Here is a 25,685-nt window from a genome sequence, read left to right as displayed (position 1 = left end):
TGCATAACAGAGCAATTTGCATATGAAAGGTGTCCAACTTTTTTCTAAAGCATAACTGTTTTCTCTGGAAATGTTATGTAGTCATCAGATTTTATGAGATGCAGTAGTCAAATGAAAGGAAAATGGGAGGGGGACAACCTACCAGCTGTTACAAAGATGTGTTTTTATAGGCTCTTGCATGGATATGTTTCAATCCAAGATTGATTGATTGATTGATTAAATGTGTGGACGTTTTCGTATGCCAGTCCGCTCCAAGATCTCTTCTTATTCTTCTCTGAAGCAGCAAGCATGGGCAGGGCAACTATACTGACATAGAGCCCAATTCAGCCAAAGTTGAGCACTCTCAAAGCCCGCCCTTTTTCAGTGGGAGAGGAAGAAATGTGTGCTCACATTCTCTTATTGAACCCAGTAGGATTTCAAAGCATCTCACTGGCTGCATCTTGCCCTAGGTTCACCAACTCTTTCTGATAAAGGCTAGGTGTCTTTTCAAAGCTCCACGACAGGCAAAAATTCAACATGTGCAACTTCCCAGCACGTAGATGGGAGTGACAGTTGACAGCTAAACCTGGTGGATTTCTTTAAAAGTCAGAGGTTGGAATCCGCTTCCGTTTGTTTCTTCCCCCTTGAGGTGCAGTTGTCACTCACCTTACATCCCATAATTCTGGAGTGGTATTGGGAGGGAGGTGGGAAGGGAGTGTAGTCACTGGTTTTGCAGCTGCAAGCCACAGTGCCTCTGTTTGGACACCCTAAGAACTGCATACTGTATAGTATTCTCTTCTATAGTAAATCCTGCAAGGTTTTTCATTTTTCTTTTTAATGGCCTGAATTCTGGTTCTATGGAATGTCAACCTGTCAGGGATTTTTTTTTCCATTCAGTTGCTGAGTTGTACTTATTAGATGGAGCCTTTTCTGAAGGGCTTTGGAAAGTGATAAAATACAAACAAACCATCACAAGGTTTCTTCCAAAACTGCAGGATGTGGTTCCGAGTGCAGACCACACATGAGCTCTGCTTCAGAATATTCTAATTCTCTGCCTGTCAACAAATTATGCTCTGCACTCCCAAGATTTATAACAAGTGCCCTACTGTTCATCAACATGAAGTACTCTGGAGAATGGAATGAAATTTATACAGGTCACCAGAGCCAGAAAGTTTGTTTTTCTGTAAACAGACTTTCGTGTGAACAATGTCTTAATGATTGCCAGGAGCTTTGTGGCTAGGCTCGTAATCTCTTGGAAATAGTGAATTAGAAAATTAACATAGTTAACTCCAGCATGGTTTTAGGCTGGAGTTGTACCTTGTGTAGGGCGAGACTAACTATTATGCTTACTATGCTCCAGTAAAAAGGTTTCATTCGCTGCTAAGTTTAACACGCTGCTGCAGGTAGAAACTGTTCTGTTTTTAACCATTCTGTAGTTAGTAGAAACAGGAAGCAACCAACCTCACAGTTTCAGATAAATCCACCCTCTGCTATGTTTTCCAGTCTTGCCAATGACTATACCTGGATAGTTATTCTTCGTTATTTTATTACTTTATTACATTTACATACTGCCTTTCTCTTCCAAGGATCTCAAGGTGGTATACATGGAAGTATTTAATGGTTGATGCTTTATTGTGTTTTTAATATTTTAGAAACTCTCAGAGTGGCTGGGGGCAACCCAGTCAGATGGGTGGCATATAAATAATAAAATTATCATTCTCCTCTTCCTCATTTCATCCTCACAGCAACTCTGTGAGATAGGTTAGGCTAAAGGATGGTGACTGACCCAAGGTCACCCAGTGAGCTTCCTGGCTGAGTGGGCATTCAAACCTCAGTTTCCCAAGTGCTAGTACAGCACTCTAACCATTATGCTGCAGTGGCTCTCAATCATGTTGAAGCTAACACACCATCTCTATCTTATGCATATGGCACGCAGGCTGGTTGTGAAGCCATTCCCATGTACAGTCGACTCGCAACTTGTGTGGGGGGTTATGTTCCAAGGGATTGCGCCTAAAGCCAAAAATTGTGCATAACCAGAACAAGCCTGGAACCAGCCCTGCATGACCATTCCTACCTTTCTGAAGCTGGCACGCTCAGTGGGCTTTGCGCCGCCCCGCCCCCCAAGATGGAGAGCTTTTAAGCTTCCCAACTTGTTTTCCAGGCTCTGGGAGGCTCTTGTGCAAGCTCCCCAAGAGCTCTCATTGGAAAGCTCTTTCCACTGCAGGAAGACCTGACACAGAAAGAGCTTAAGCTCTCTGCCTTGCTTGCGTTTTGTGCAATTTCAGCTGGCCGGCCACCCAGCGCATAAAGCTGTGATTGCGCAAGTTAAATGCACTCATGTTACGAGTCCATTGCATTACATGCTTCATAATTGTGACGATTCCTACGGCAGAAGAACCATTACATGGTAAGTTTTTGAACAACTCTTTAAGTAGGAAATAGAAGATGCTGCCTTTTGTTGCTGTCATACATGATCACCACATTTTCCACAAGTACACCTGTGCTCTAAGTGGTTCTCTAGCAGCTTAAATTATTTGGAAACACTATTCATGTCTTAGAATTCATCTTATATATTATTTAAATTGTAGGCTGCCTTTCTAGACGAATTCCATCCTAGGCAACCTCTTGCTGAATTGATGGATAATAGCCTCCTCCTTGCGTTGTGTAGAATCAAACATAGCTTCTTGGATGGGGCTGCAGAAGGTTGGTGAGCAGGAAAGTAATTTCACTGGATTTTGGAACTGTGACCAACTTCACCTGCTACATTTCATTCTTTCTGGCTGCTTCTAAAAGCGCAGGGGTCCTACTAGGAAGACGAAAAACTTGTATTCTAAAAGAGTGGAAATGCTTAGGGTCTGGCCATTGTTATTTATTTTTTAACATTGCGCTTTCTCTAGTCCTCAGAGGGGGAAATGTGCTTGCATGGCTGGCACAGAATCACCGCAAATTCTTATACATTTATTTACTAGAATTCGGGAAATAGGCACAATAGCTAATCCTTCCTCGGGACATGCCCTCCTTTTTTTCTGGATTGGGATTCTTGCAATAGCAGCAAACTAGTTCCATTCCCCTAAGACTTAGCTAGTGAACCATAAGCAGCAAATGGTATCTCAAGGACCGTTGCTAATTACTTGTGGTTAAACAGGGAGAGTTTGTTTGCTCAGCAAAAGCACTGAAGAAGTCAACAGTGCATATCCTTAAATCCTTCCCCAGCTGCTGTGTCCCTTTGCACTAACAATTCCTTCACGGGCTGAAGGATACTGCAGATCCACACACACACACACACACACACACACACAGCCCCTTGAATTAAACAAAATTACCCCAGTTGGTGGGTTTGGTCCCACATTAGCATTGACCTCTGCAGTTCCAGTTTACCATGCTGCTGTTTCTCTCCCTGCCTCATGAGGTCAGTTACTTCGTGGCTTTTCTTCCCCTTTAATTTAATTTTATCTATCTATCTATCTATCTATCTATCTATCACCTATCACTTAATTCAAAGCAGCTTACAGACACAATACAGATACTCAAAACAAATTTCAATAAACACAATCAATAGAAATCTTAAAAAACAAACAAACCCACATGTATACAAATAAAACAGGTCTTGCAGATCTTGCCCCTCTAAAAAAGGCCTGGTGATAAAGCAGGTGAACTTCCCTGAGGTCAGCATCTCACAAGTGAGGAGCCGCCACTGAGAAGTCCTCTGCTTGTGTTGCCAACTTCCGTACCGCTCATGGAATGAAGGGCCACAGAGGACAATTCCAGGATCTACGTTGGTTCATGAGGGGACAGGCAATCCTCAAGGTACTGGGGTCCCACTATCTGGGTGGCAATTTGGGACAGAGCCTTTTTGCTGGTGGCACCCCTTTTATGGAATTTCCTCTTAAGAAAGGTTCACCTTGCACCTACTTATTTCCCCAAGCATTTAAAATAGTTAACTTAAGTCCTTTTACAGCTGCTGTTTTTATTATTATTATTATTTTGCTGTTCCACTGTGTTGTTATTACTTTTGTTGTTTTAGATGTGGTTGTGGGGTTTTGTTTGGTCATATTGTGTCTGTAAGTGCTTGCTCTGGGACTGCTGATTAGCATGTAAGGTACAGAGTTGATAACTAGAAGCAAACCCTGTGATGAGGAAGTCCCTTTGTTGTGAAAGGGGGCGGGCTCTGTCAGTTGTAGTTCAAGAACCCTGTTGACCTTGCAGAAATGAGTTTGAAACCTGACGGCAAGCAAGGCAGCATGCTTTTAGTTAGCCTAAATGCTTTCCTCAGTATGGCAGAAAACACCTGAAAACTCTTCTAAAGGAGCACTTCCAGCAGCTTTCAGTAGCCGACTGGACAAAACACTACGTCTTACCCAGCTGTGTCCTGAGGATGAAAATAAACATGCTGGAAACAGATTAACTGGCTCACGCTTTGGGAGCTTTCTTAAACATAGACACCCCTTTGTTAACATTGAACTAATAACTACATAGTGGGTTGCCAGTTAACCTCTTTTGGGGGGGGGCGGGGGCGGGAAGGCAAAGTCTTTACTACTGTTTACTTCCATCCTAATACAGTGAGGGGGGGGGAAGTATTTGATCCCCTGCTAAATTTGCCCGTTTGCCCCCTGACGAAGAAATGACCAGTCCATAATTTTAATGGTAGGCTTATTGTAGCTGTGAGAGACAGAATAACAACAGGAAAAACCCCAGAAACCCAGAAGACAAAAGTCAGAGACTGATGTGCATTATAATGAGTGAAATAAGTATTTGATCCCTTTGCAAAAGATGACTTAGTACTTGGTGGCAATACCCTTGTTGGCAATTACAGAGGTCAGGCGTTTCTTGTAGGTGGCCACCACGTTTGCACACATCTCAGGAAGTATTTTCTCCCTCTCCTCTTTGCAGATCCTCTCGAGGCTGATGTGTAACTACTCGAACCTTCAGCTCCCTCCACAGATTTTCGATGGGATTAAGGTCTGGAGACTGGCTAGGCCACTCCAGGACCTTAATGTGCTTCTTCTTGAGCCACTCCTTTGTTGCCTTGGCCGTGTGTTTTGGGTCATTATTATGCTGGAATACCCATCCTTGACCCATTTTCAATGCCCTGGCTGAGGAAAGGAGGTGCTCACCCAAGATTTGACGATACATGGTCCCATCCATCGTCCCTTCGATGCGGTGAAGGTGCCCTGTCCCCTTAGCAGAAAAACACCCCCAAAGCATAATATGTCCCCCCTCCATGTTTGATGGTGGGGATGGTATTCTTGGGGTCATAGGCAGCATTCCTCCTCCTCCAAACATGGTAAGTTGAGTTGATGCCAAAGAGCTCGATTTTGGTCTCATCTGACCACAACACTTTCACCCAGTTCTCCTCTGGGTCATTGAGATGTTCATTGGCAAACTGCAGACAGGCCTGTACATGTGCTGTCTTGAGCAAGGGGACCTTGCGGCCTCTGCAAGATCTTAGTCCTTCATGGTGTAGTGTGCTACCAACTGTTTTCATGGTGACTATGGTCCCAGCTGCCCTGAGATCATTGACAAGTCCCCCCCGTGTAGTTCTGGGCTGCTTCATCACCTTTCTCATGATCATTGCAACTCCACGAGATGAGATCTTGCATGGAGCCCCAGACCGAGGGAGGTTGACAGTTATTTCGTGTTTGTTCCATTTGAGAATTATTGCACCAAATGTTGTCACCTTCTCACCAAGCTGCTTGGCAATAGTCTTGTAGCCCAGTCCAGCCTTGTGCAGGTTTACAATCTTGTCCCTGACATCCTTGGACAGCTCTTTGGTCTTGGTCATGGTGGCTACTTTGGAATCTGCTGGATTGATTGCTTCTGTCGCAAGGTGTCTTTTGTACAGGTACTGTAACGAGCTGGGATTACAGGTAAAACCTCTCTCTTACAGCGGTGCTTCTAATCTCAGCTCGTTACATACAATGAAGATACCAGGTACCCTGACATCTGGCTGGTTGATAGGGGATCAAATACTTATTTCACTCATTATAATGCACATCAATCTCTGACTTTTGTCTTCGGGGTTTCTGGGGGTTTTCCTGTTGTTATTCTGTCTCTCACAGCTACAATAAACCTACCATTAAAATTATGGACTGGTTATTTCTTTGTCAGAGGGCAAACGGGCAAATTTAGCAGGGGATCAAATACTTTCCCCACCTCACTGTAGCAGGAGGGTCGGGGAATCAAGTTCATGCTCAGTTTCTGTCGTGTAAACTTGATTTTATTTTCCCCAAGGGATTGTGTGTATTCCTATAGGACTGTTCAACCAACTGTTGTGCATTAGGCATACTAGATCCTTAGCTGGAAATCTTGCTAATCCTTTAAGTCAGCATTAGTCCTGGGGCATTTAAAGTCTCACTGGGAAGTGTGTGCAGGGGTAAAACTGCAAAAAAGGACCAGTGCAAAAAATAAAATAAAGAGGGCCAGTAAAGGGGTATGGACTAGGGAGAAGGGTTGTGACCTGTAGAGAGTTCCTGGGCCAAATGGAGAGGCCTGGAGGGCTGCATTTGACCCCCGCAGGCTCAGGCTCCCCTCCCCCAATCTACAGTAATTGGATGCAGTGCTCAAGGGTTTCACCCCTACCTAGAGATGGAGTCTTGGACTTTCCACGTATGAAGCAGATATTCTACCACTGAACTATGACCCTTTAACCCAACATTGAAGAACACTGCTCAAGAAATTAAAAATGGCAGCCAGCAATAGCGAAGAGTCTAGAAGAATGCCGTGCGAGTTTTCTCCCCTTCTCCTTGAAATCCATTCCACCAAATATCTGAAAGTGTACGGTACATACGGTACCTACAGTCAGAGGCTGTAACGTTTCTGAATACCAGTTGCTGGAAACTACAGAGGGGAGAGCGCTGTTGTGCTTGGGTCCTGCTTGCATGTTTCTCACGAGCATCTAGTTGGCCACTGTGGGAAGAGGATGCTGGACTGGATAGGTCATTGACCTTCTTATGTTCTTACCGTCATTCCATGGGGAATTCTGACTTGAATGCCCCTATGGGCAACCATCCTTTCTCCTTTCTTGCTGTTGGATGGCTGCAGCATGAAGGCTTAAAAAAAAAAAAGTAATAAAAGCAGAGGTGCTTGGGCTATCCCATTTGACATATGCCTATCATACGTGAAAGGTCACCAGATAAATACCCCCCCTTTTTTTGTAAGGTGAATAGCCTGCAAAAAGGTGTGGGGAAGATATCAGACACATATTTTGCATCTGTCATCCAATCTTCTTCCTCAGAGTGACCTCACAGGCTGTTATTTCTCAGGTGGGCCTTGGCCAGGCTTGGGGAACGTGGGAACCCAGAAGCAGACTCCGGCTGAGCCAAAACTACACAGGCCCCTTCTATTCCAACCCTCTTTCTCTTTCTCGATCCTCCTGTTCCTTAAAGTCTGGAAGTGGTCCAAGCTGCAGATGTAACAAGGGTGCTTTATTTTGCTGCTAACAATGACAGGGCGGGTCAGATTAGGCTGCTGTTAGAGACGCTTCTTGTCTTGTGCTGTTAGGAAGTGTTAGGAAGCTTGAGGACGTAATGCTGTAGGGGCCAGTAGCGGATTAGGAAAAAAATGGTGTTCTTCTATATGATGCATGAAACAAAGCCATTTCCCTTTTAGGATATAAAATACTTCTAACGCTGAGTGTTTTCGGCACAGGCTTAATAGGCTGGCAAACTGTGTGGGAACAGCGTATTGGGAACAGTATAGAGAAGGGAGAGGATGAGGGGAAATGGTTTCTGCTGAAAAACACGGGTTTTCTCTCCCTCCCTGTAAAGGGATTTCTTGAAATATTTCAGGAAAATCTGGGAAATTGACACTTGAGGCCTTTCCCTGTTGCTGGGAACTGGAAGGTACCAAGAATCCCACATGATTATCTACTGCGTGCCTGGGGCAATAATTTTAGGCGTTTGTTTGTGTAGTATTTTGATTTTAGGAATCAAGCTACTTTTGCGCTTTCTCCTAAATAAACCATAATCATCAACAGATGAGGGAAAAGGCATAAAAAGTGAAGCATCACCTTCTTAACTTCTTAGGTAATTTGCCACTGTTGGGATCAAAGTTGATAAAGAACATCAACTGAAGGAACTAGGGAATGAAGTTTCAAAAATATTCAGACCCTAGTTAATGCTAAAATGTTCCATATGGTAGATGCGCAAACACCCATCCATGTTTTCTTCTCCATTGACTACTTGATCCTGTGCATGCTTAATTAAAAGGAAGCCCCTGTGGGATGTATCAGAATTCTGTCCACCAAAGTTAACCACTTCTAAATGCTGTCGATTTCAGTGGTAGCTAATCAGACATGCTCTTTGCTCTCTTATTGGAATCCCCAGTCCTCAAAAGTGCATGACTTTGACTGTATCATGTCATATAGATGATCACGGGAAAAGAACTAAGGGAGTAGGGATGAAATAACACTTACGTTAATCATTTTAAGGGGAGAAAAGGGGAGCCCTAATTAGTGAATCTGAGGCATAGGTGCCTCGGGTGACACAGGCAGCAGGTGTTAAATAGGAAGCTGCCTTACGCTGAACCGGACTGTTAGTCCATCTAGTTCACTATGGTTTACATTGACGAACAGCAGCTCTCTAGGATTTCAGGGCAGGTTATCTCCCATTCTACCTGGAGATTCTTGGGATTGAACCCGGGACCTTCTGCATACAAAGCTTCCCCTGGTGCTTCTGGACAGGAGCAGACATGCCTGTAGCACAGTGTCAAGCCTACGGTCTTGTTGCCCTTTCTAGCACTGCTTCTTTCTCCTTTGGTATGCTCTGATAACAAGAGTCAAAAAGCACCCTAATTTATACAGTACTTCCCTGGACTAGCATCCCCCACCCTTCTTACTTTGAACTTTGTTACCTTGGTGCACTTGCCAAAAAGATTGGCAAACACTGGTTTGGGCTGTTTTAGTACATTCGTAATCTAGGCTCACTGGTGGGGATTATTTTATTTAATAAGTGTTGTTGTTTTTAAAGTAATAGTAGGAGCTTCAGGTTGCTTGCCCCGGGAATGCAGAGATCTCTGCTTCTGGAAAGTACGGATAAAGCTTCCTTGAGAATGCTTACTCAACATGACAGTATTCATGCACATTTACCTTTCAGAGGAGCAAATTGTTTGTACACGTAAGCTGGTGAATAGATTGTCGAAACCTGTTGTTACTGTGCCAGCTGAGAAATGCTCAAGGTGATGTGTAACAGCTAGGCATCCTGGGAGTAAGTTATTACAATAGCATTGCAAGGACATTGTAACTAGCAGCTGTGCCAACAAGATTTAAGGAAGGGTATGACGCTTAACTTATTTCTGACTTGGGGCCTATCTTGCAATAGGTTGCCATGGAGTCTGGGCCTGACATGGGGCAGGAGCTGTGGTTGGTGGTCAGATACCAGATCCGTCAAACAGGAACCAAGGGCCACAGACAGAGAATGTAATCATAGACAGGAAAGGCACAGTTATTGGAGTCTGTGTAATAACCCAGTGGCACTCAAGATTGCCAGGCCAGAAGGAAGGATTTTCTAAGCCACACACCCTCACTAGCCCTCTCTTGGGTGTTTTTGCAAGACTGAAACTCTGATAATGCTTGTCTGGATGGAGGCCAGAGAGGAACGTCTGAGTAGGTGTAAAACCAGGGCTTTCCCCCCCAGCCAGAACTTGCCAGAACTCAGCACCTCTCATGTGGGCACCACTTTTTCTAGAAAAATAGTGCTGTGTGAAATCATCCTACTGTACAAAGAAAAAAAAAATCTACATTTGTTGCTCAGCCCGCTGTTGCCCAACCCACCACTGGAATACAGCCCAAAGAAGGTTGCCCAGAAATAAGCGTGGCCCATGGTTCTGAAAAGGATTCTGCACCCCTGTTATAGAGCCTAATGACTCTCCATTGGGCTGCAAGGTCAGCTGACTAAACTCAGGCCAATACTTAGGCCTAGAGGATGCCTTTGCCCTGTGAAACCTGGGTTAGCTGGTCAAAGGCCCAGAACACTGGTTGATGCAGAAGGAAGGCTGATCCCTTGAAGCCCTTGTGCAAGACTCCCTTCATTGCCTTACAACACTTAGCTTAACTGAAGCTGTTCAGTGCCCACACTTGTATTGTCTCTGTTAAGTAGTTTATCTACGCACTGCTTCCACATCTGTTTGTCAAATCAGAGGTGAGGATAGAAAATGCTATAATCCGCAACAAGTTTTTGGGGTCTGTGACTTCTCCCTGAAGGAATTTGGGCCCATAAAGCAGTCACAAGATTACAATGGTACATAAATACCTTTAAAAAAAAATCCTGACAAATATAATCCCGCTCTAGTCTTGTTCGTATTTTGTAGCTATTACCTGCAACCTGGGGCATTATAAAAAGAGATCTTCTAAAGCATGGATAAACAGATATATTTAGCAGACATTACGGCATCTTTCCATTTAGGAGTGTGTTTAACTCAAAGTTGCTTGCTCAGTGCTGATAACGTATTTGTAAAAGAAAGGGAAATTGCATGAATGTAATAATGTACTGTGTTTTCCATTGCCTATGGGGGGGGGGAGCATTTGCCTTCAGCCAGCAGTTCATAGAATTAAAGAGTGAGATCCTATTTTCCTAATTAGTAAAATAATAATAATTGGGGGGGGGGAGAAAATCTCCCTTGAAGGTGGCAGTGGTGCACCCCCTCCTTAAGAAGACCTCCCAGGCCCCAGAAGTATTTAACAGCGACTGTCCAGTGGCGAATATCCTCTTTCTAGACGAGGTGCTCAAGAAGGTGGCGGCAGTCCATTGTCAGACATGCTTTGGAGGAAACTGATTTCTTGGATCCAGTCTAGCTACAGACCTACTAATGGCAGTGAAACTGCCTTGGTCATTCTGGGTTTATGACGTTTGTCAGGATGGAGATGGGGGGGGGGGTGAGCCTGCTTCTTCTCCTTGATAGATTTTGATACTATTCACCATGATATCCTGAAACATCTCAGGGAGTTAGGGGTTGGGGACCCTGTGCTTCAGTGGGTCTGCTCCTAACTCTAGGGCCGTTTATAGAAGGAAGTTATGGGAGGCTACTGCCCAGCATCCTGGGAGTTGTCCTGTTCTGTTGTGGTTCCATATTGTCTTGCATGCTCTTAACATCTATATGAAGCCTCTGGGAGCGCCATCAGGAGAGAACTGCCACCAATATGTAGATGGCACTGGGCTGGATCTGGGGATGGGCAATAAATTGAAGCTGAATCCTGAAAGGTGTTATGGGCCCTGAGAGAACACATAAACAGGGTTCAAAATGAATGAATGAATGAATGAATGAATGATGTGCTCATGAAAGCAACTATGTGTTGCATCCTTTCTTATTTTATTTAAACATTCCTAGGCCACATCTCAGGGCAAAGCCCTCACAAGGCAACTTGCATAAAAACAAGAACCATTTTAAAATATCAGTTCAAAACCACGAAGAAGTCAGCAAGACCTCCGTTATCGGAAACAAAACAGTTTCAAGCCAGCGGCACCACAAATCCTTTGAGAGAAATCCATCTGAAATAAGAGAGGCCCTTTTTAAAAGACTGTATTGACTAGACCATATGATGATGGGACTACTTGGGAGGGAGTTCCACAAATGTGGGGCCGTCACTGCAATGGCCCTGCCTGTCATGCCTGCCATTCGGATCCATTCTAGAAAGGAGTGTTATTCTCCCTTCCCTTCTTTTGTGTGCATCCCTCAGGCAACAAGAGCTACACTTACTCAGCACTGTGCAAACCTGGGTGATTCGCTGGGCAAAGAGAATGACATCGCTTTGATTATCGATGGTCAGACGCTGAAGTACGCTCTTTCCTTTGAGGTGCGGCAGTCCTTCCTGGATCTAGCGCTATCGTGCAAATCTGTCATCTGTTGCAGGTAAGAAATGCCAAGATCTTTCCATTGGAAGTTTTAAGCTTCCAGGTTATAAAACAAGTTTATAGTTTTATGTGTTCACGTGCCCTGTTGTTTATTCCAAGCATAGCCTACGTGACCTCCTTCAGATGTTGCAGACAACAGCCAGGGATGGGCAGATCTGTCAGTTTCAGTTTCTCATGTTTTCAATATTAATCCACATTGGTTTGCAGTTTGTTTGTTTTTTTAAAAAAGAATCCACATGAATATTTGTCATCCTTTTAGTGCAGAATTCTCCCAAGCAAGCAATTTCCCCTAATAGGATGCATTTGTGTATTGTTTTAACTGAGATTTGCCGTTTTGTGCACACTTCCCCCTATTATAATGTATTTTTGTGCACATTATTTGGTTGTTTTTATTGCATTGCAAAATTTGGAGCAAATTCCAAAGAATGGCTGCCTTTCAATTTGTGTATTGTTCTAGTAACTGGGAATTAGGTATGTTCACAATGAAACTGAAATGTGAACTGAGCCAAATTCCTTCCTCCTCCGTAACTACAATTACCACCACCTCTGACCACTGACCATGCTAGCTGGGGCTGAAGGGGGTCTGTCATGAAGCGACATCTGGGGGGCACCGTGTTGGCTACACCACTGTACAGTACACAATAGTACATCTCCCTCCTTGCCTTCGGGTGGCTTTGCTGGGTGGCTTTCACCTGCTCCCCACTGATTTTGAGGCAATCCTGTTGATGGAGACAATGGGCAAACGGGTCAGTTTATCTTGTTATGGGCCTCTCTCTTTCTCCTAAACAGACCCAAATTTACTGCAGTTTCATTTTAAAAGATTTCTCCTGAGTAGCAGCTTCAACAGTGCTTTATGTCTAAAGCCTAGCAAATGAATATACCATATATCTTTTTTTTAAAGTATATTTTAAAATGACGTTGAATGGCAAATGTGTATGAAATGCCCCTTTGGTAATGAAAAGCTGACTCTGAATTTATGCGACGTTAAATCCTATGGATTCATGCTACTTCAAATTGAGAATTGTGAGCCAGAGTCCTTCTAGATTTGGTGAAATAGTGTATCATCAGGTTGAAAAACAAAGATCTATCCCAATTGCACCTTCCCCTCCATTCCCACCTCATTAATGTCTGCACTATTTAATTTGAAATTTCCTTTCCTCTGCGCCAATTACGTTTTAACTTTCTTCCTGTTAAGTTTTAAAATGCACTGCCTTATTTGACACACACAGTCCGATTAAAACAGCCCAGAGTGGGATGAAAAATGTTTTCTTTTCTTTAGTATCAAGCACCTGGCAAGCAAAAGGAACGTTTCTGTAAAGCCTTATGGGCTATTAAAGGCATTCCTCCTTTTCCCTGGGGGCTCCGCTCCACTTATTTTTATTTCCCTTTTTAAACCTATGAAATTACATCACTTTCCTTCCTCTTTGGATCTACATTTTATTGTATTTTTCCACATTGTTCTTTGGGGGTGTTTGGGTTTTTGTTTTTTTTAATGTACTAATAATTAAAAGTACTGTACCTTTTGGTCACCAGAGATAGTGGGAGAGCAGAAGAGTAATATCGGCAAATTCTTGGCAGTGCAGGAGGATTATAGGCAATCATCCACCCTGTCAGTCATATGACTAAGGTTAGCTTAAAGAAAGGCATTGGAAATGGGAATTGGTTTGACTGCATGGGCCTTTGATCTAGCCCCACAAAGACTGACAATGTCTGAAGGAAGTGGGGCATGACTCAAGAGTTTAAAGGTTCCTAGACTCAAAACATTGTGGAAAAAGGCATGGAACTTAACGACTTCACCAAAATGCATTTTCAACATGGGAGATAATCAAGGGGTTAATACCTTTGTTTATACCTCACTTGCAAAAAAAAAAAAAAAAACCCCTCACTGACAGAAACCTAAAACAGGATTTGTTGCTAACTTGCAGAGGTTGTCTTGAGTCCTTAGATCAGTCTTGAGTAAGGTTATTCCATTTGCTTTAAGATGGTTGAACCTAAACAGACTTCTTCGTAACTGCAAATGAGATCACGTTTACTTCCCTGACCTTTTGTGTCCCCAGTCCAACATACAATTAAAATTTAGAATAAACGAATCTATGGGGTAATAATAACGCAGGTGGAAAGTGGATACAGGATGGGGTTGTTTGTTTTTACAATGGAGTAAAGCTCCATACGATTTGTGAAGTAACATAAAAAAGACTAAAACTTGACATGAAATGTTTAACAACGCATCTGAGAAATATCACAGAAATAATTTTAGTGACTTAGGTGAAAGACATTATGCTATAGGGCACGGGTAACTAACCTGTGGTCCTGCAGATGTTGTTGCATTACAACTCCCATCATCTGTGACAATTGGCCATGTTGGTTGGGCAGTTAGAGTTGTAGGTCAGCAACATCTGGAGAGATACAAGTTTCCCACCTGTGCTGTAGCTCTTACCATTGTTTTGCCAGCTTCTGCCAAAAGTTCTGAATTATAAGGGCAAGCCCATCAAATGTGCTGGTCACCTGCTCCTGCTTCCTTTCCGTGCCAATATACAATTACTGAATATACAAATCCTGAAGTTGAGGCTCCAGTACTTTGGCCACCTCATGAGAAGAGAAGACTCCCTAGAAAAGACCCTGATGTTGGGAAAGATGGAGGGCACAAGGAGAAGGGGATGACAGAGGATGAGATGGTTGGACAGTGTTCTCAAAGCTACTAACATGAGTTTGGCCAAACTGCGAGAGGCAGTGAAGGATAGGCGTGCCTGGCGTGCTCTGGTCCATGGGGTCACGAAGAGTCGGACACGACTGAACGACTGAACAACAACAACATTTCTTGATTAGCTTTACTTAGTCATTAAGTTAAATAACCTTTGTGGTTTTGTGGCTTGGATGCTTTGTGCTTGCTCTCTCCATATCTTGTATGCACCCCTGCTACAATTAACTGCCAAGGCAGAGCTCAACTATATGTCCCCGCAGCAGCAAGGAAGGCTTTTCCTCCTGTTCTTTCTTCTGACTAGGGCAGCATCCAGAAAAGATGCAAATGGTGCCAGGTAATGGTAGCCAGGCAATCCTGGCACCCAGCCAGACCCAGCGCTGATCCAGGATCAGCCATTGGTGTTCCTGTGCCAGCATTTGCCTTCACAACAGCACCAGAGATCATTATGTGTTTGGTGCTGGTAGAAGAAAGCAGGTGATAACCCACAAGAGCTGCTTTCCTGGCAGACAGATTGCTGTTGCCTTCTGGGAGGGAGAGGAGGAAGGGCAAGGCAGCAGGGAGTTTGATGCAGTGCAAGCACTCCCAACAGGAGCACCAAATTGGCCCCGGCCCACTTGGCAAGCTGCATCTGGTGACACTCCTCTGATCTCCCCCCCCAATAGATTCCATAGTGATTATTTTATTTTATTTTATTTTATTTTATTTTATTACATTTTATTAACATATGAAACACATACATTTACATTTACACAATACAGTGGTACCTCGGGTTACAGGCCCAATCCGTTCCGGGGTGCCATTCGCACCCTGAAAAGTCCGTAACCCGAGCAGCGTTATCGCACATGCGCGAAAGCGCAATATCGCGCTTCTGCGCATGCGCGAACTGCGCAGAATGCTTCTGCGCACGCTCGCCAGGCAAAACCCGGAAGTAAACACTTCCAGGTTTGCCGTGTTTGAAACTGGAAAAAATGCAGCCCGAAGCACACGTAACCCGATGTATGACTGTACACATACACATTACACAACACACTACCTTATTTTCATAACATAAAACATACCTACATTACTCTATATAATACCTACCTATACTATACATATCAACATACCTACACAGCTACCCCACATGGACACCCACCAGGTGACTTGCCTTCCAGCCGTTCTTGTTATGCTACTTTATTTTTCCAACTAGCTTAAATGCATTTCATTATTTCTTTAGTCTCTTCTTCTCTCTTGACTTTACTCTCCTTTCACTCTCATCATTTTCTGGATTCACTCAATATCTGTCAGAAATTCTACTTTTTCCACATAAATTTTGATGTATTCCTTAAAGATAGCCCACTCCTTATTCACTTTTTGTACCATATCTCCTCTTATCCTCCCTGTTAGTTCAGCAATATGGAAGTATTCCATCATTTTAGATAGCTAGTCTGTTTTACTTGGGACTCTGCTGCTTTTCCAATTTTTGGCAATCAATAACCTTCCCGCTGTAGTCGCATGGTGATCTTTTGGCACATCTTAGAACTCCAACTTAATTCTATGTAATATCCTGTAGAGAAGGTTTGTCTTGCAGGGAAGGCAGAGCGAGTCAGCAGAGAGGGAGACAAAGTATGGTTGTGGCATTACAGACCACATATATCACAGTGTTGGTGGCATTGTTTTCAGAAGCATCAGATGTAGTAGTCAAGCTGTGCCTGGACTTTGCCATTTCAGGTGGCTCATGTGGTTGCGGCTGTTCATGCAACTGATAAGTGCACACAGTCCCACAATAGGAATATAGGAAGTTGTTTTATAATTTATACCAAGCTAGGCTATTGGCCCATCCAGCTCAGTAGTGCTTACTCTGGCTGGCATCAGCTCTCTAGGGCATCAAGCAGCTTTCTTTCATATCACCTGCTACCTTTTTGCAGGAGAGGCCAGGAATTAAAGTTGGGGATTTTGTACATGCCAAGCACGAGCACTTCAATTGAGCTGTAGCCAGGTCTTGTATAACTCCTGTAGGTGATGGTGTGTTGGCTGCTGCTGAATATCTATCCTGGGGCTAATTTTTTTTTTTTTTTTTGATGCAATGCTCATAAATAGTTCAGTGATGTAGCACAGGAGTAGGAAACCTCTGGCTTGTGGGCCAAACTTGGCCTGCTAGGCTATTCCATTTGGCCCACCAGCTGATTTTGGGGAAAGCACACCCAACCCTACACCTGATATAGCTTCTGTTTGAACCTCCAAAAACTAGAGGGTCAAAGAGCAGTGTGGACTGTTTGAAAGTGGACAGCCCTGCTCCGCTCTTTTGAACCTCCAATTTTCAGAGGTTTAAAGAACAGTGTGGGGCAGCTTGTAAAAGGCTTTCAAACAGCCCTACACTGCACTTTGAAGTCTCGACAAATGGGGCTTCAAAGTGCAGAATCACCCAATGTCACTATGATGTCAGGTGATTGACAGATTTTGGCCTGTGAAGCCAAAAAGGTTCCCCACCTTGACATAGCAGAAGAGATAGGAAAGAACTCTTGAAAACACCAAGGGGTGAGAATTTACCATGACACCTTCTGCTGCTGTGCAGAAGAAAACTCAATAATACAGTTTGCAAAATAAGCCCATGGAATATACCTGAAATATTAATGATCATGTTGTTACTGGGGTTAGCATTCACCTAATGATTGTATTGTGGTGCAGCTCAGATTGTGTTCATTTATTTAAAAAAAACACAACAACAACAAAAAAGTGTCTCATTGACGTTCATTACAAAAGATTCCCCCTTTCCTGCCCTGTGACAAGGAAATGTCAAATGTATTTCTTATTAAAAATACGCAAACTTGTATAACATTAATTGGTCCCAAAGAAAATTATGTATGTGTTCCATTTTCTTGTATATACTCATCTGACGTTCCCTCCCCCCATCTATCAGCTACTGAATTATCAATGCTTATTATCTAGTTCTACCTCTGACAATTCATGACAGCCCAGTGCTCATCTTATGACTTTGAAAACCATAAGGGAAAGATCATTCTGGCAGCTTTTATGTGTGCATATAATTGAAGGTGGATGAAGGCTTGGGACTGCAGTCAGGTCTTGGTATGTCCAAAAACATGCACAAACTTTACCTCACTGCCCAATAAAACAGATCTCTTTTCAGTAGAGTACAGTTTATTTTTTTCACAGACTCCTCACGCAGGTTTCTCTTTGGGGAAGCATGAAAATGTGGTCATGAGTTCGCAAACTGAATTTACTATGCTCTAGATGGCAACACTCCTGTCTGTCTGTCTGTCTGTCTGTCTGTCTGTCTGTCTCTCTGTCTCTCTCTCTCTCTCTCTCACACACACACACACACACTACAGAGTTTGCATTTGAGCTTTATGAATAGTGATCTCTGAGCTTTATTATTCTTGTCATCCTCAAAGATTTGCAGAATCAGCAAAAAAGCATAGTGACTGCAGATATGGGTTTCTGTTCTTTTTTGTTAATCAGCTTCCTGAGCTAAAAGGAGGGTTCCGCAGTATCTCTGCCTTGGAAGGTTTATCACAGAGATGGGGAAACTATCCCTCCCATCAGCCTCAACAAAGTGGCCAATTGCCAAGGATAAGGCAGGTGTAGTTTCACAACATCTGGAGAGCCACAGGATATCTACCCCTGGGTTAGCACACTGTAACCCAATAGCTAGGAGAGCTGGGGAACCTATGGCCCCCAGATGTTGCCAGACCACAACTCCCATGCTTCCCGATTGTTAGCCATGCTGGCTGGGGCTGATGGGAGCTGATGTGGAGGACCACAGGTTCCTAACCACTGGCTTAAAGGACTAGAGCAGGCTTCCTCAACCTCGGCCCTCCAGATGTTTTGAGACTACAATTCCCATCATCCCTGACCACTGATCCTGCTAGCTAAGGATCATGGGAGTTGTAGGCCAAAAACATCTGGAGGGCTGAGGTTGAGGAAGCCTGGACTAGAGCTTAGTTGGGGACAGGATAGAAGTGTATAAAATTATTAATGGCGTGAAGGAAGCACATGGGGAGACATTTTTCTTCCCTTCTCATAACACTAGAACTCAGGTACGTCCAATGAAGCTGAATGGTGGAAGATTGGGGATTTCTAGTTGTAATGGCTATGCTTTCCCACCTGAATTCCAGTTGTTGGGGAATATAAATGGGGAAAGTGCTATTGTGTTCATGTCCTACTTACAGGCTTCCCAAATTAAAACATCTGGTTGGCCCCTGTGAGAAAGAGAATTTCTTACTAGGGGGCCTTTGGTTTGATCCAACAGGGTCTGTCGTATGTTCTGGGGGATATTTTTCTTCTTCTTAGTATGTATTACTTATGGATGGCATTCTAGTATTTTGTGATTAATGAATGCAAATGATAAAGTAAATAGGCCAGTCTTACAATAATAAAGGGAATACTTACTTATCAGGATAAAACAATATCTGTGATTCATTTCTTCTTTGTGCAAGTTTGTGCTTTGGGAGTGGGAAACACAGAGTAAAATTAGGACTGAGCCTAAAGGGAGCAATTTTCATCCATGCTTTCGACAGTGGTAGGTCAAAGCACATCTTTTGGATGGGGGGGATCTCATTAAAAGGGGGTGAAAGTGTTTGTCACTGAAACGAGAACAATGCCACTTAATTTGCCATGTGTGATGTCCAGTTTTGACAGTGTATGGTAACATCACTTCCATGGTGATTGCTCCATGGGCTGGATCACATCTGCGCAGATGCGATTTCCGGTGCTGCAGAAGCGAGTCCCCGCTCTGCGCTGTGCCAGTTTAGCGCAGCATGCGGTGACTCGCCTGGTGGGCGGCTTGGTTTGGGGGCAGCTCGTGGGCCGTTTAAACTACCCCGTGGGCCGCTTGTGGCCCATGAGCCGCAGTTTGCCGACCCCTGGCTTAACCAAGGTGGTGGTGATGTGACTATTGCTATGAGGAAGGCTCAGGGGGCTGTTTTTTTAAAAAAAAATGTCAAAGGTAGGGGAACTGGTAGGGAACAGATAATAAATTAAGTGAATTGGGTGGGAGCGGAGAGCCAAATAAAATATTTCACACGCAGCACAACATTTGCTCTGAAATATAAAATGGAATCTCTTGCATTTATCTATGTCTGTGTACTGCAGCCTCCCCCCACCATCACAGACCTAGCCATGTGGGATTGATGGGAGTTGTAGTCCCAAGTATCTCTAGAGCACCAAGTTGATTACCTTTGGCATAAAATGTGCTGCACACTTCTCTATGTGTTAAGAAGTCCAGAGGCACTGCTGAAGGGATTAATGTCCTTTGACTGATTGCACTTGCGGTTTATGGCATTGAAACATTGGTTTCAGTTGCACGTGTGCATGCAGTTCCCATTGAAAGCAACAGACCACTAAAGGCAGGCTGCAAAACCACTTATCCTGCCTCAGACTCCCAGCTATTGTTGCAGCTCCTCAGAGAGTCACCCCAGGTAGAAGCTCTTAGTCCTCCCCTCTTCCTTGAACTGAAACTGCAAACCAAGCTCCAAGCTGCTTCTCTCCCTTCCCTCTGTCTGGGGAGCGTTGCCTTCAGAAGCCTGGAGAGACATTCCAGGGCATCAGGAAAGCATTCACCATCGTTAAGGAACATTAATGGTCCCTTGTCAAATCTCTGTCCTTAGCAGGTGACACTTTAGGCAGAAGCCTAATGGCAGAGCTAAGCACGGTAATTAAGATAGCCTAGACTCACAGCAATGTGAATGATAAAATAAGTTTTCTCGGGTTTTTAAGCTACAGATATGCCCTGTATTTTATATATTGGAAAATGAATAAAGGGGACAGTCTTGCCACTCAATGAAATGTGATTAATTGCTTCGTATGTGCATGTCTGTTCAATTTTTAAATAGCTGAAGTAAGCAGATCTCAACTTCTTCCCTTGGGGGATTGGCTTACAGGGTACTCACACCATGCTTGTGGGAATTTTTTTTCTCTTTCCAATATTTAGACTGCAGTTTCCTTTACATAACCTCATCCTATTATTCTAACTGTGAGTTCATACATTCAGTAATTCCTCTTCCTCCTTTGTATATGCTCAGGATAATGCTATACATCATATAAATTGTAGGATTATTTAGCTTCTTTTTATATCCACAAATCTGCTTACAATTTTCTACAGTTTATTTTCATCTTAGAAGTGCTTTTTAAGAAGCAGTTTCAGCACATACATCTGCAGCGCTCCTTATAGCTTGATTAGAGACAGGAAATATACGTGGTGGTGCTTGCCTTCCTTTGTGGGCTGAGCTGGAGGACTATGATCAACGGTGGGTTCCTAGCTCATATGCATGCAGTGAAATGTACAGTTATCCTGCAGGACAGTGTGCCTGACTTTTCATGCTTATTCTGTGCAGGAAATGCATAGGACTGATATGGAAAAATTGCCAGTGAATCTTTTCAGCTTGTTGGGGGGGGGGAGTTTCCATGAAACCCCATCCCTTTACTTTTTCTTTCATGATTGCCGCCACCACATAAATAGGCCATATGCCTATAATCTATCAGAGAGCACAAGCAATAACTCCTATTCTGGATTGCCTTCCTCAGGCAGCCCAGTTTCATTGCCTACATGGCATAATTAAGAAGCCAAATTAGGGTGGGGGCGAGTCTCCCATGACCACTATAGCTCTCCCTTTAAACATTTGGTAATCTTCTTGTTATGTACTGAGTTGAATAGGATCCAAACTGCAGCAGGCTGATTGGTCCTAGAACATTAGGATTGAGATTGCAGCAGTCTGACTGGTCCCAGAACAATAGGATTGAGATTGCAGCAGTCTGATTGGTCCCAGAACAATAGGATTGAGATTGCAGCAGTCTGATTGGTCCGCAGGAGCCACCCAATCCAGCTCCAGGTGGAAGTGAATCTGCACTCTGATTGGCATACAGGAGTATCCCGGAATTAGCCAATCACGTGGGGCCCATTGTGTAAATAGTGTATATAAAGCAAACATTTTGGGGGAACTACATTCCTCACTACTATGAGCTGAATAAAGAGCATGAAATTCACACTCGACTCCGAGTATCTTTCACTTCTGTAGGAAGGCATCATCCAAGTCTTCTGTCTGGCTTGGAGGACTATAGCAGACACCTATAGTAAGGTCACTGTTGATACACTTTAATGCTCTCTGTTTACTGTTTCAGAACAACTTCTGTGTCACTAGAAGAAGTACTTCTAACAGACATTAGGTCTGGCATGTAGGGCAAGGTTAAGTTAAAAAAAACCAACAACTCTTCCTTCTGAAGAAGGTGTTTTCCCTGTGCATTTTATGTAAAAATAAATAAATTGGGATTTGCATGTGATTTCGTTCAAAAAGAAAACCTTTAATCTCTGCCTTACCTCACAGCAACAATTCCGATAGGCGGTTTCAGTAGTATTAAGTCACATTCCAGCAATTTCATTAAATCATTACTGTTGACTATTTTATTTGCTCTTGCTATAGTTCAGGGCACAGCTAGGCTGCATTAATCGCATTAGCTCCTGCAGTATGGATGCATCGGGTAAGTGCATGCAGGATATAAGTCTTAAGATGAAAACAAGTACACTGACTTTCCGTTCTAGAAACTGGATTTGCTGCCCCTCTGCCATGTTGCTGTCTTCCTTCTTTCTCGCAATGGGAGTTGATGTATTATTTAGTTAATTTATATACCACTTTGTATTTTGACAGAAATCTCTTGAATTTCATATTCAAAGCCAAATCATGAGTCACATCCAGTGTTGTGTGAGCAGCTTTCTGCTCATGCTGTCAGACTTTCCATTCCTCTCTTCTTCCTGTGTGCCCTCCAAATCTGCGCCATAGTTTTTCTCCCACTGTATGGAACAGATTTTGAGGATGCATGCAGAACTGCAGAGGAGAGAATTGGGGGAAGTTCTGTTGTTCACGCAGAAGTTTGTTATGCAAGCAGAACAGTAGCGTTGAATACAATCCAATACTACTACTACTAATAATAATAATTCAGTTTTTTTTTAAAAAAGTTACCCATTTAAACAAATACACTCTAAACAACGCCCATAATGAAAGTAGCAAGAACTACAATAGCAAATAATGTACAAAGCATCAAAATATAATAAGATACATCAAAATGCAACACAATTACCATTGTAATTGTATCTGGCTAAGTTGTCCCATTAGCACAAGGACTCCCTCTCCCTCACCCATCCCTGTGCACCCCCCTCACACCCACAACACTAATCTGTTTTGTTGGTTTCCCCACCCTCTGGAACAGATTGGGGGGTGCATGGGGAGAGGAAATCCTTGCCCTAATGGGATGGCTTGATTAGATACAGCCCTACTTATTAAGATTACATACAAAAAATGCATAATAAAATCATCAAAACCATTAATCTACACACCCACACTACACAAAACTACACATTTGGAAGAGCACCTTCTGACATTCAGGTATAGCTGAGGCATTGCATATAAAACTCAAAAGAGCAATGTACAGTGGTACCTCGCTAGACGAATGCCTCGCTAGATGAAAGGCATTCGCTAGCGAAAGGCTGTCTCGCAAGACAAATTTTCCTATGGGCTTGCCTCGCAAGACGAAAAATTTCCGCGATTTCCCCCCCCCCCCGTCAAACCGCTCTTCCCCCATTGATGCTTCGCAAGACGAAATTTTCGCTATACGACAGCACTCGCAGAACGAATTAATTTCGTCTTGCAAGGCACCACTGTAATATTGTCATGTTCACCTTCCCTTAGCTCTTAATGGACAAGTTTTCAACTCCATCTTCATTAAAATATGACAGTATCCATCAGGTACTAGATAGAAATTGTTTGAGGTGGGGCTTTGAAGAGAGAATCTCCCCTGTGAGTCACCAGTTGATCACTCACAGGCAGTGGTGCCCCTCCAGATGGTGAACGCCAACTCCCATCAGCCCCAGCCAGCGATGGTGGGCTTTGTAATCCAGCAACATCTGGCTCTCCACATCTGATTCAGAGCTTTCAGAAACCAGTTTACCAGTGGAAATGGTTGTATGAAAATCTCCTTTGCCACAAGGATATGTACGTTCAGCGGTGCTGTTCCTTGCTTTCCTCTCACACATATTGCTATTATTGAGCAATGTTAGTATAGAAATAAACACTTATCTTAAGAGGCAAGAGAAGGAAATAAAAAGTTGTGACTGTTTCATCCTTCCGGTTTGTGTTTCTAGTTTCAGGTGTTTGCAGTATATTTGAGTGCATCTTGTCTTTCCTCACCATTCCTGCTCTTGTTTCTTTCCGTATACACTTTTTTTTTAAGGGATGCTTGTCTTGCTGGCTGGGCTGACAAGCTGATCTCTGTTATGTTGTTGCCAATCAACCCTGTCTTGGGGGAATATCGATTTTTGTTTCTAGTTTGTGCTGTGGAAATCAATATTTTACTGGATGGTAGACAGCAAGAGCACTGGCAGCCAAAGCAATTTAGTAGAGGCTGCAGCCAACTTGAAGGATGGATATATTTGGTGTTCAGAGATATTGTTCCTGTGTGAGGGGGAAGTTGGGGAAAACAGATATTGTGGTAATTAAGAGTATACCACCAATACATTATTTTAAGATTCTAATAGACAGAGGAAATGTTAAAGGACCTGAGATCTACTACTGAGTGTTTTATATTGTGATGAATGATGGTTGTAAAATATCTTCTGTTGTCTAACAAGCAGCTGGTACTAGTAATTCGGGGTGAGGATGCTAGAAATCAGGGAGGGGAAAACCTAAGGACTGGGGGGAAATGCCGCCTTCCAGGCAGCTCTGTTTGGCCCTCAGAACTCTCCCCAGGACACACTCTCTCCCCTGCCACGCCCCTACTCTCCAGGCCACACCCTGCACTGATCCTGATTTGCCTCTTCCTAGAGTATTTTTTGCCTGGCTGGAATGTGACCTTGAACTCATGATAATGCATCTGGATAGGGAGGGAAGAATCTGTCCATTCCACTTCTCTCTGTTTCTCATTTTTCCAGTCTTAAATTCAGTTCTCCACATTTTGCAGCAATTTGGTTTTTTTTTTAAAAAAAAATTCTAATGAAAATTCACCAGTGATTTAGTGAGGCTTTCTCCCAATAAACCAGGCATGGGCAAACTCGGCCCTCCAGATGTTTTGGGACTACAACTCCCACCATCCCTGACCACTGGTCCTGTTAGCTAGGGATGATGGGAGTTGTAGTCCCAAAACATCTGGAGGGCCGAGTTTGCCTATGCCTGCAATAAACTCATTTTTACATGCTAGTTTTTGGCTGGTGCACACATTTTGACAAGCAGTCTTCTCTAATGTGTTGCATTATTGCATGTTATTTTCACTAGTGTCTTCATTTTTATGAAACCCACCTCTTCCAATATATACATTTTTTTAAATATTGGTTGGTGAACTGCAACACAAAATTCAGATAGGTTCAGATTTCAAAGGAGAGCTGTGTTTCAGTTTGCACATTTCCCCAGAAAGTGTGGTTTTAAATATGCACTGAATTCAATTTCTCTGCCACCCCTCCTCCTTGCTTGCCTAGATGGATGCTCGAGAGGGATGGGTGAATAAATTAAAATTTGTTGCTGCAGCCGCTTTTGCTTCTGGGCCTGTCCATCACAGCACGTGGCCCTTGGAAGGTTACTGGGAAAGAATGCAATCCTCAATGGGAGGAGGAAAGGTTGCTCCCACCCCCCGCTGTAAGCAATAAAGGGAGGAGAGGACAGGAGGAGTCTGCTGCAGAAAGAAAAAGAGGACTTCTGTAATGCGACGGACCTCTGGCCACCTCCGTTGCTTTGACTAATAATATTGCCCCGGCCAAACTTGTTGAGTTAAGGTATTAGATTTCCAGATCTATCTTGATTAAAATCTAGGCTTTGTTGATACATTCCCTGTAGCAAAATGACCATAGCTTCCAAATGTACAGATTCTTGGCTTTTAACTGAAACGAAAGGCATTATTCTTTAATCAGGGGAGGGGGGACAGTCCGTGCGACCCTTTTAGCAGGACAGGATGAGAGATTTATTTATTGATTGATTAAAAAGCATAAACAACTTGATTATAAAGAAACTCGGCAACCCCAAAGCTGTTTACAAAGCAGAACAAAACTATAAAATTATCAGTATAAACAGTTAAACACGGCTATTTAAAACATCAACCATTTAAAATCAAGGATAAGCTAAAAAAGCGGATTAAAACACATGGCAGATTTCTACCTGTCTGAGTAAGCTTGCCTAAACAAAAAT

At 43.3% G+C, this 25,685-nt stretch overlaps 1 protein-coding gene across 1 annotated transcript in view; it reads left to right on the top strand.

Moving 5' to 3' along the window:
- The window catches only part of ATP8A2 (ATPase phospholipid transporting 8A2), a 318,542-nt gene that overhangs the window by 110,914 nt on the left and 181,943 nt on the right, over nt 1-25,685 (top strand). Inside the window, exon 25 of the mRNA XM_033146356.1 lies at nt 11,651-11,823. Coding sequence (XP_033002247.1) covers nt 11,651-11,823 — 173 coding nt within the window. The remainder of the gene's footprint in view (nt 1-11,650; nt 11,824-25,685) is intronic.

Source organism: Lacerta agilis, chromosome 4 (assembly GCF_009819535.1).
Source record: "Lacerta agilis isolate rLacAgi1 chromosome 4, rLacAgi1.pri, whole genome shotgun sequence".
Lineage (NCBI taxonomy): Eukaryota > Metazoa > Chordata > Lepidosauria > Squamata > Lacertidae > Lacerta > Lacerta agilis.
This window is presented reverse-complemented; position numbering and strand designations above follow the sequence as displayed.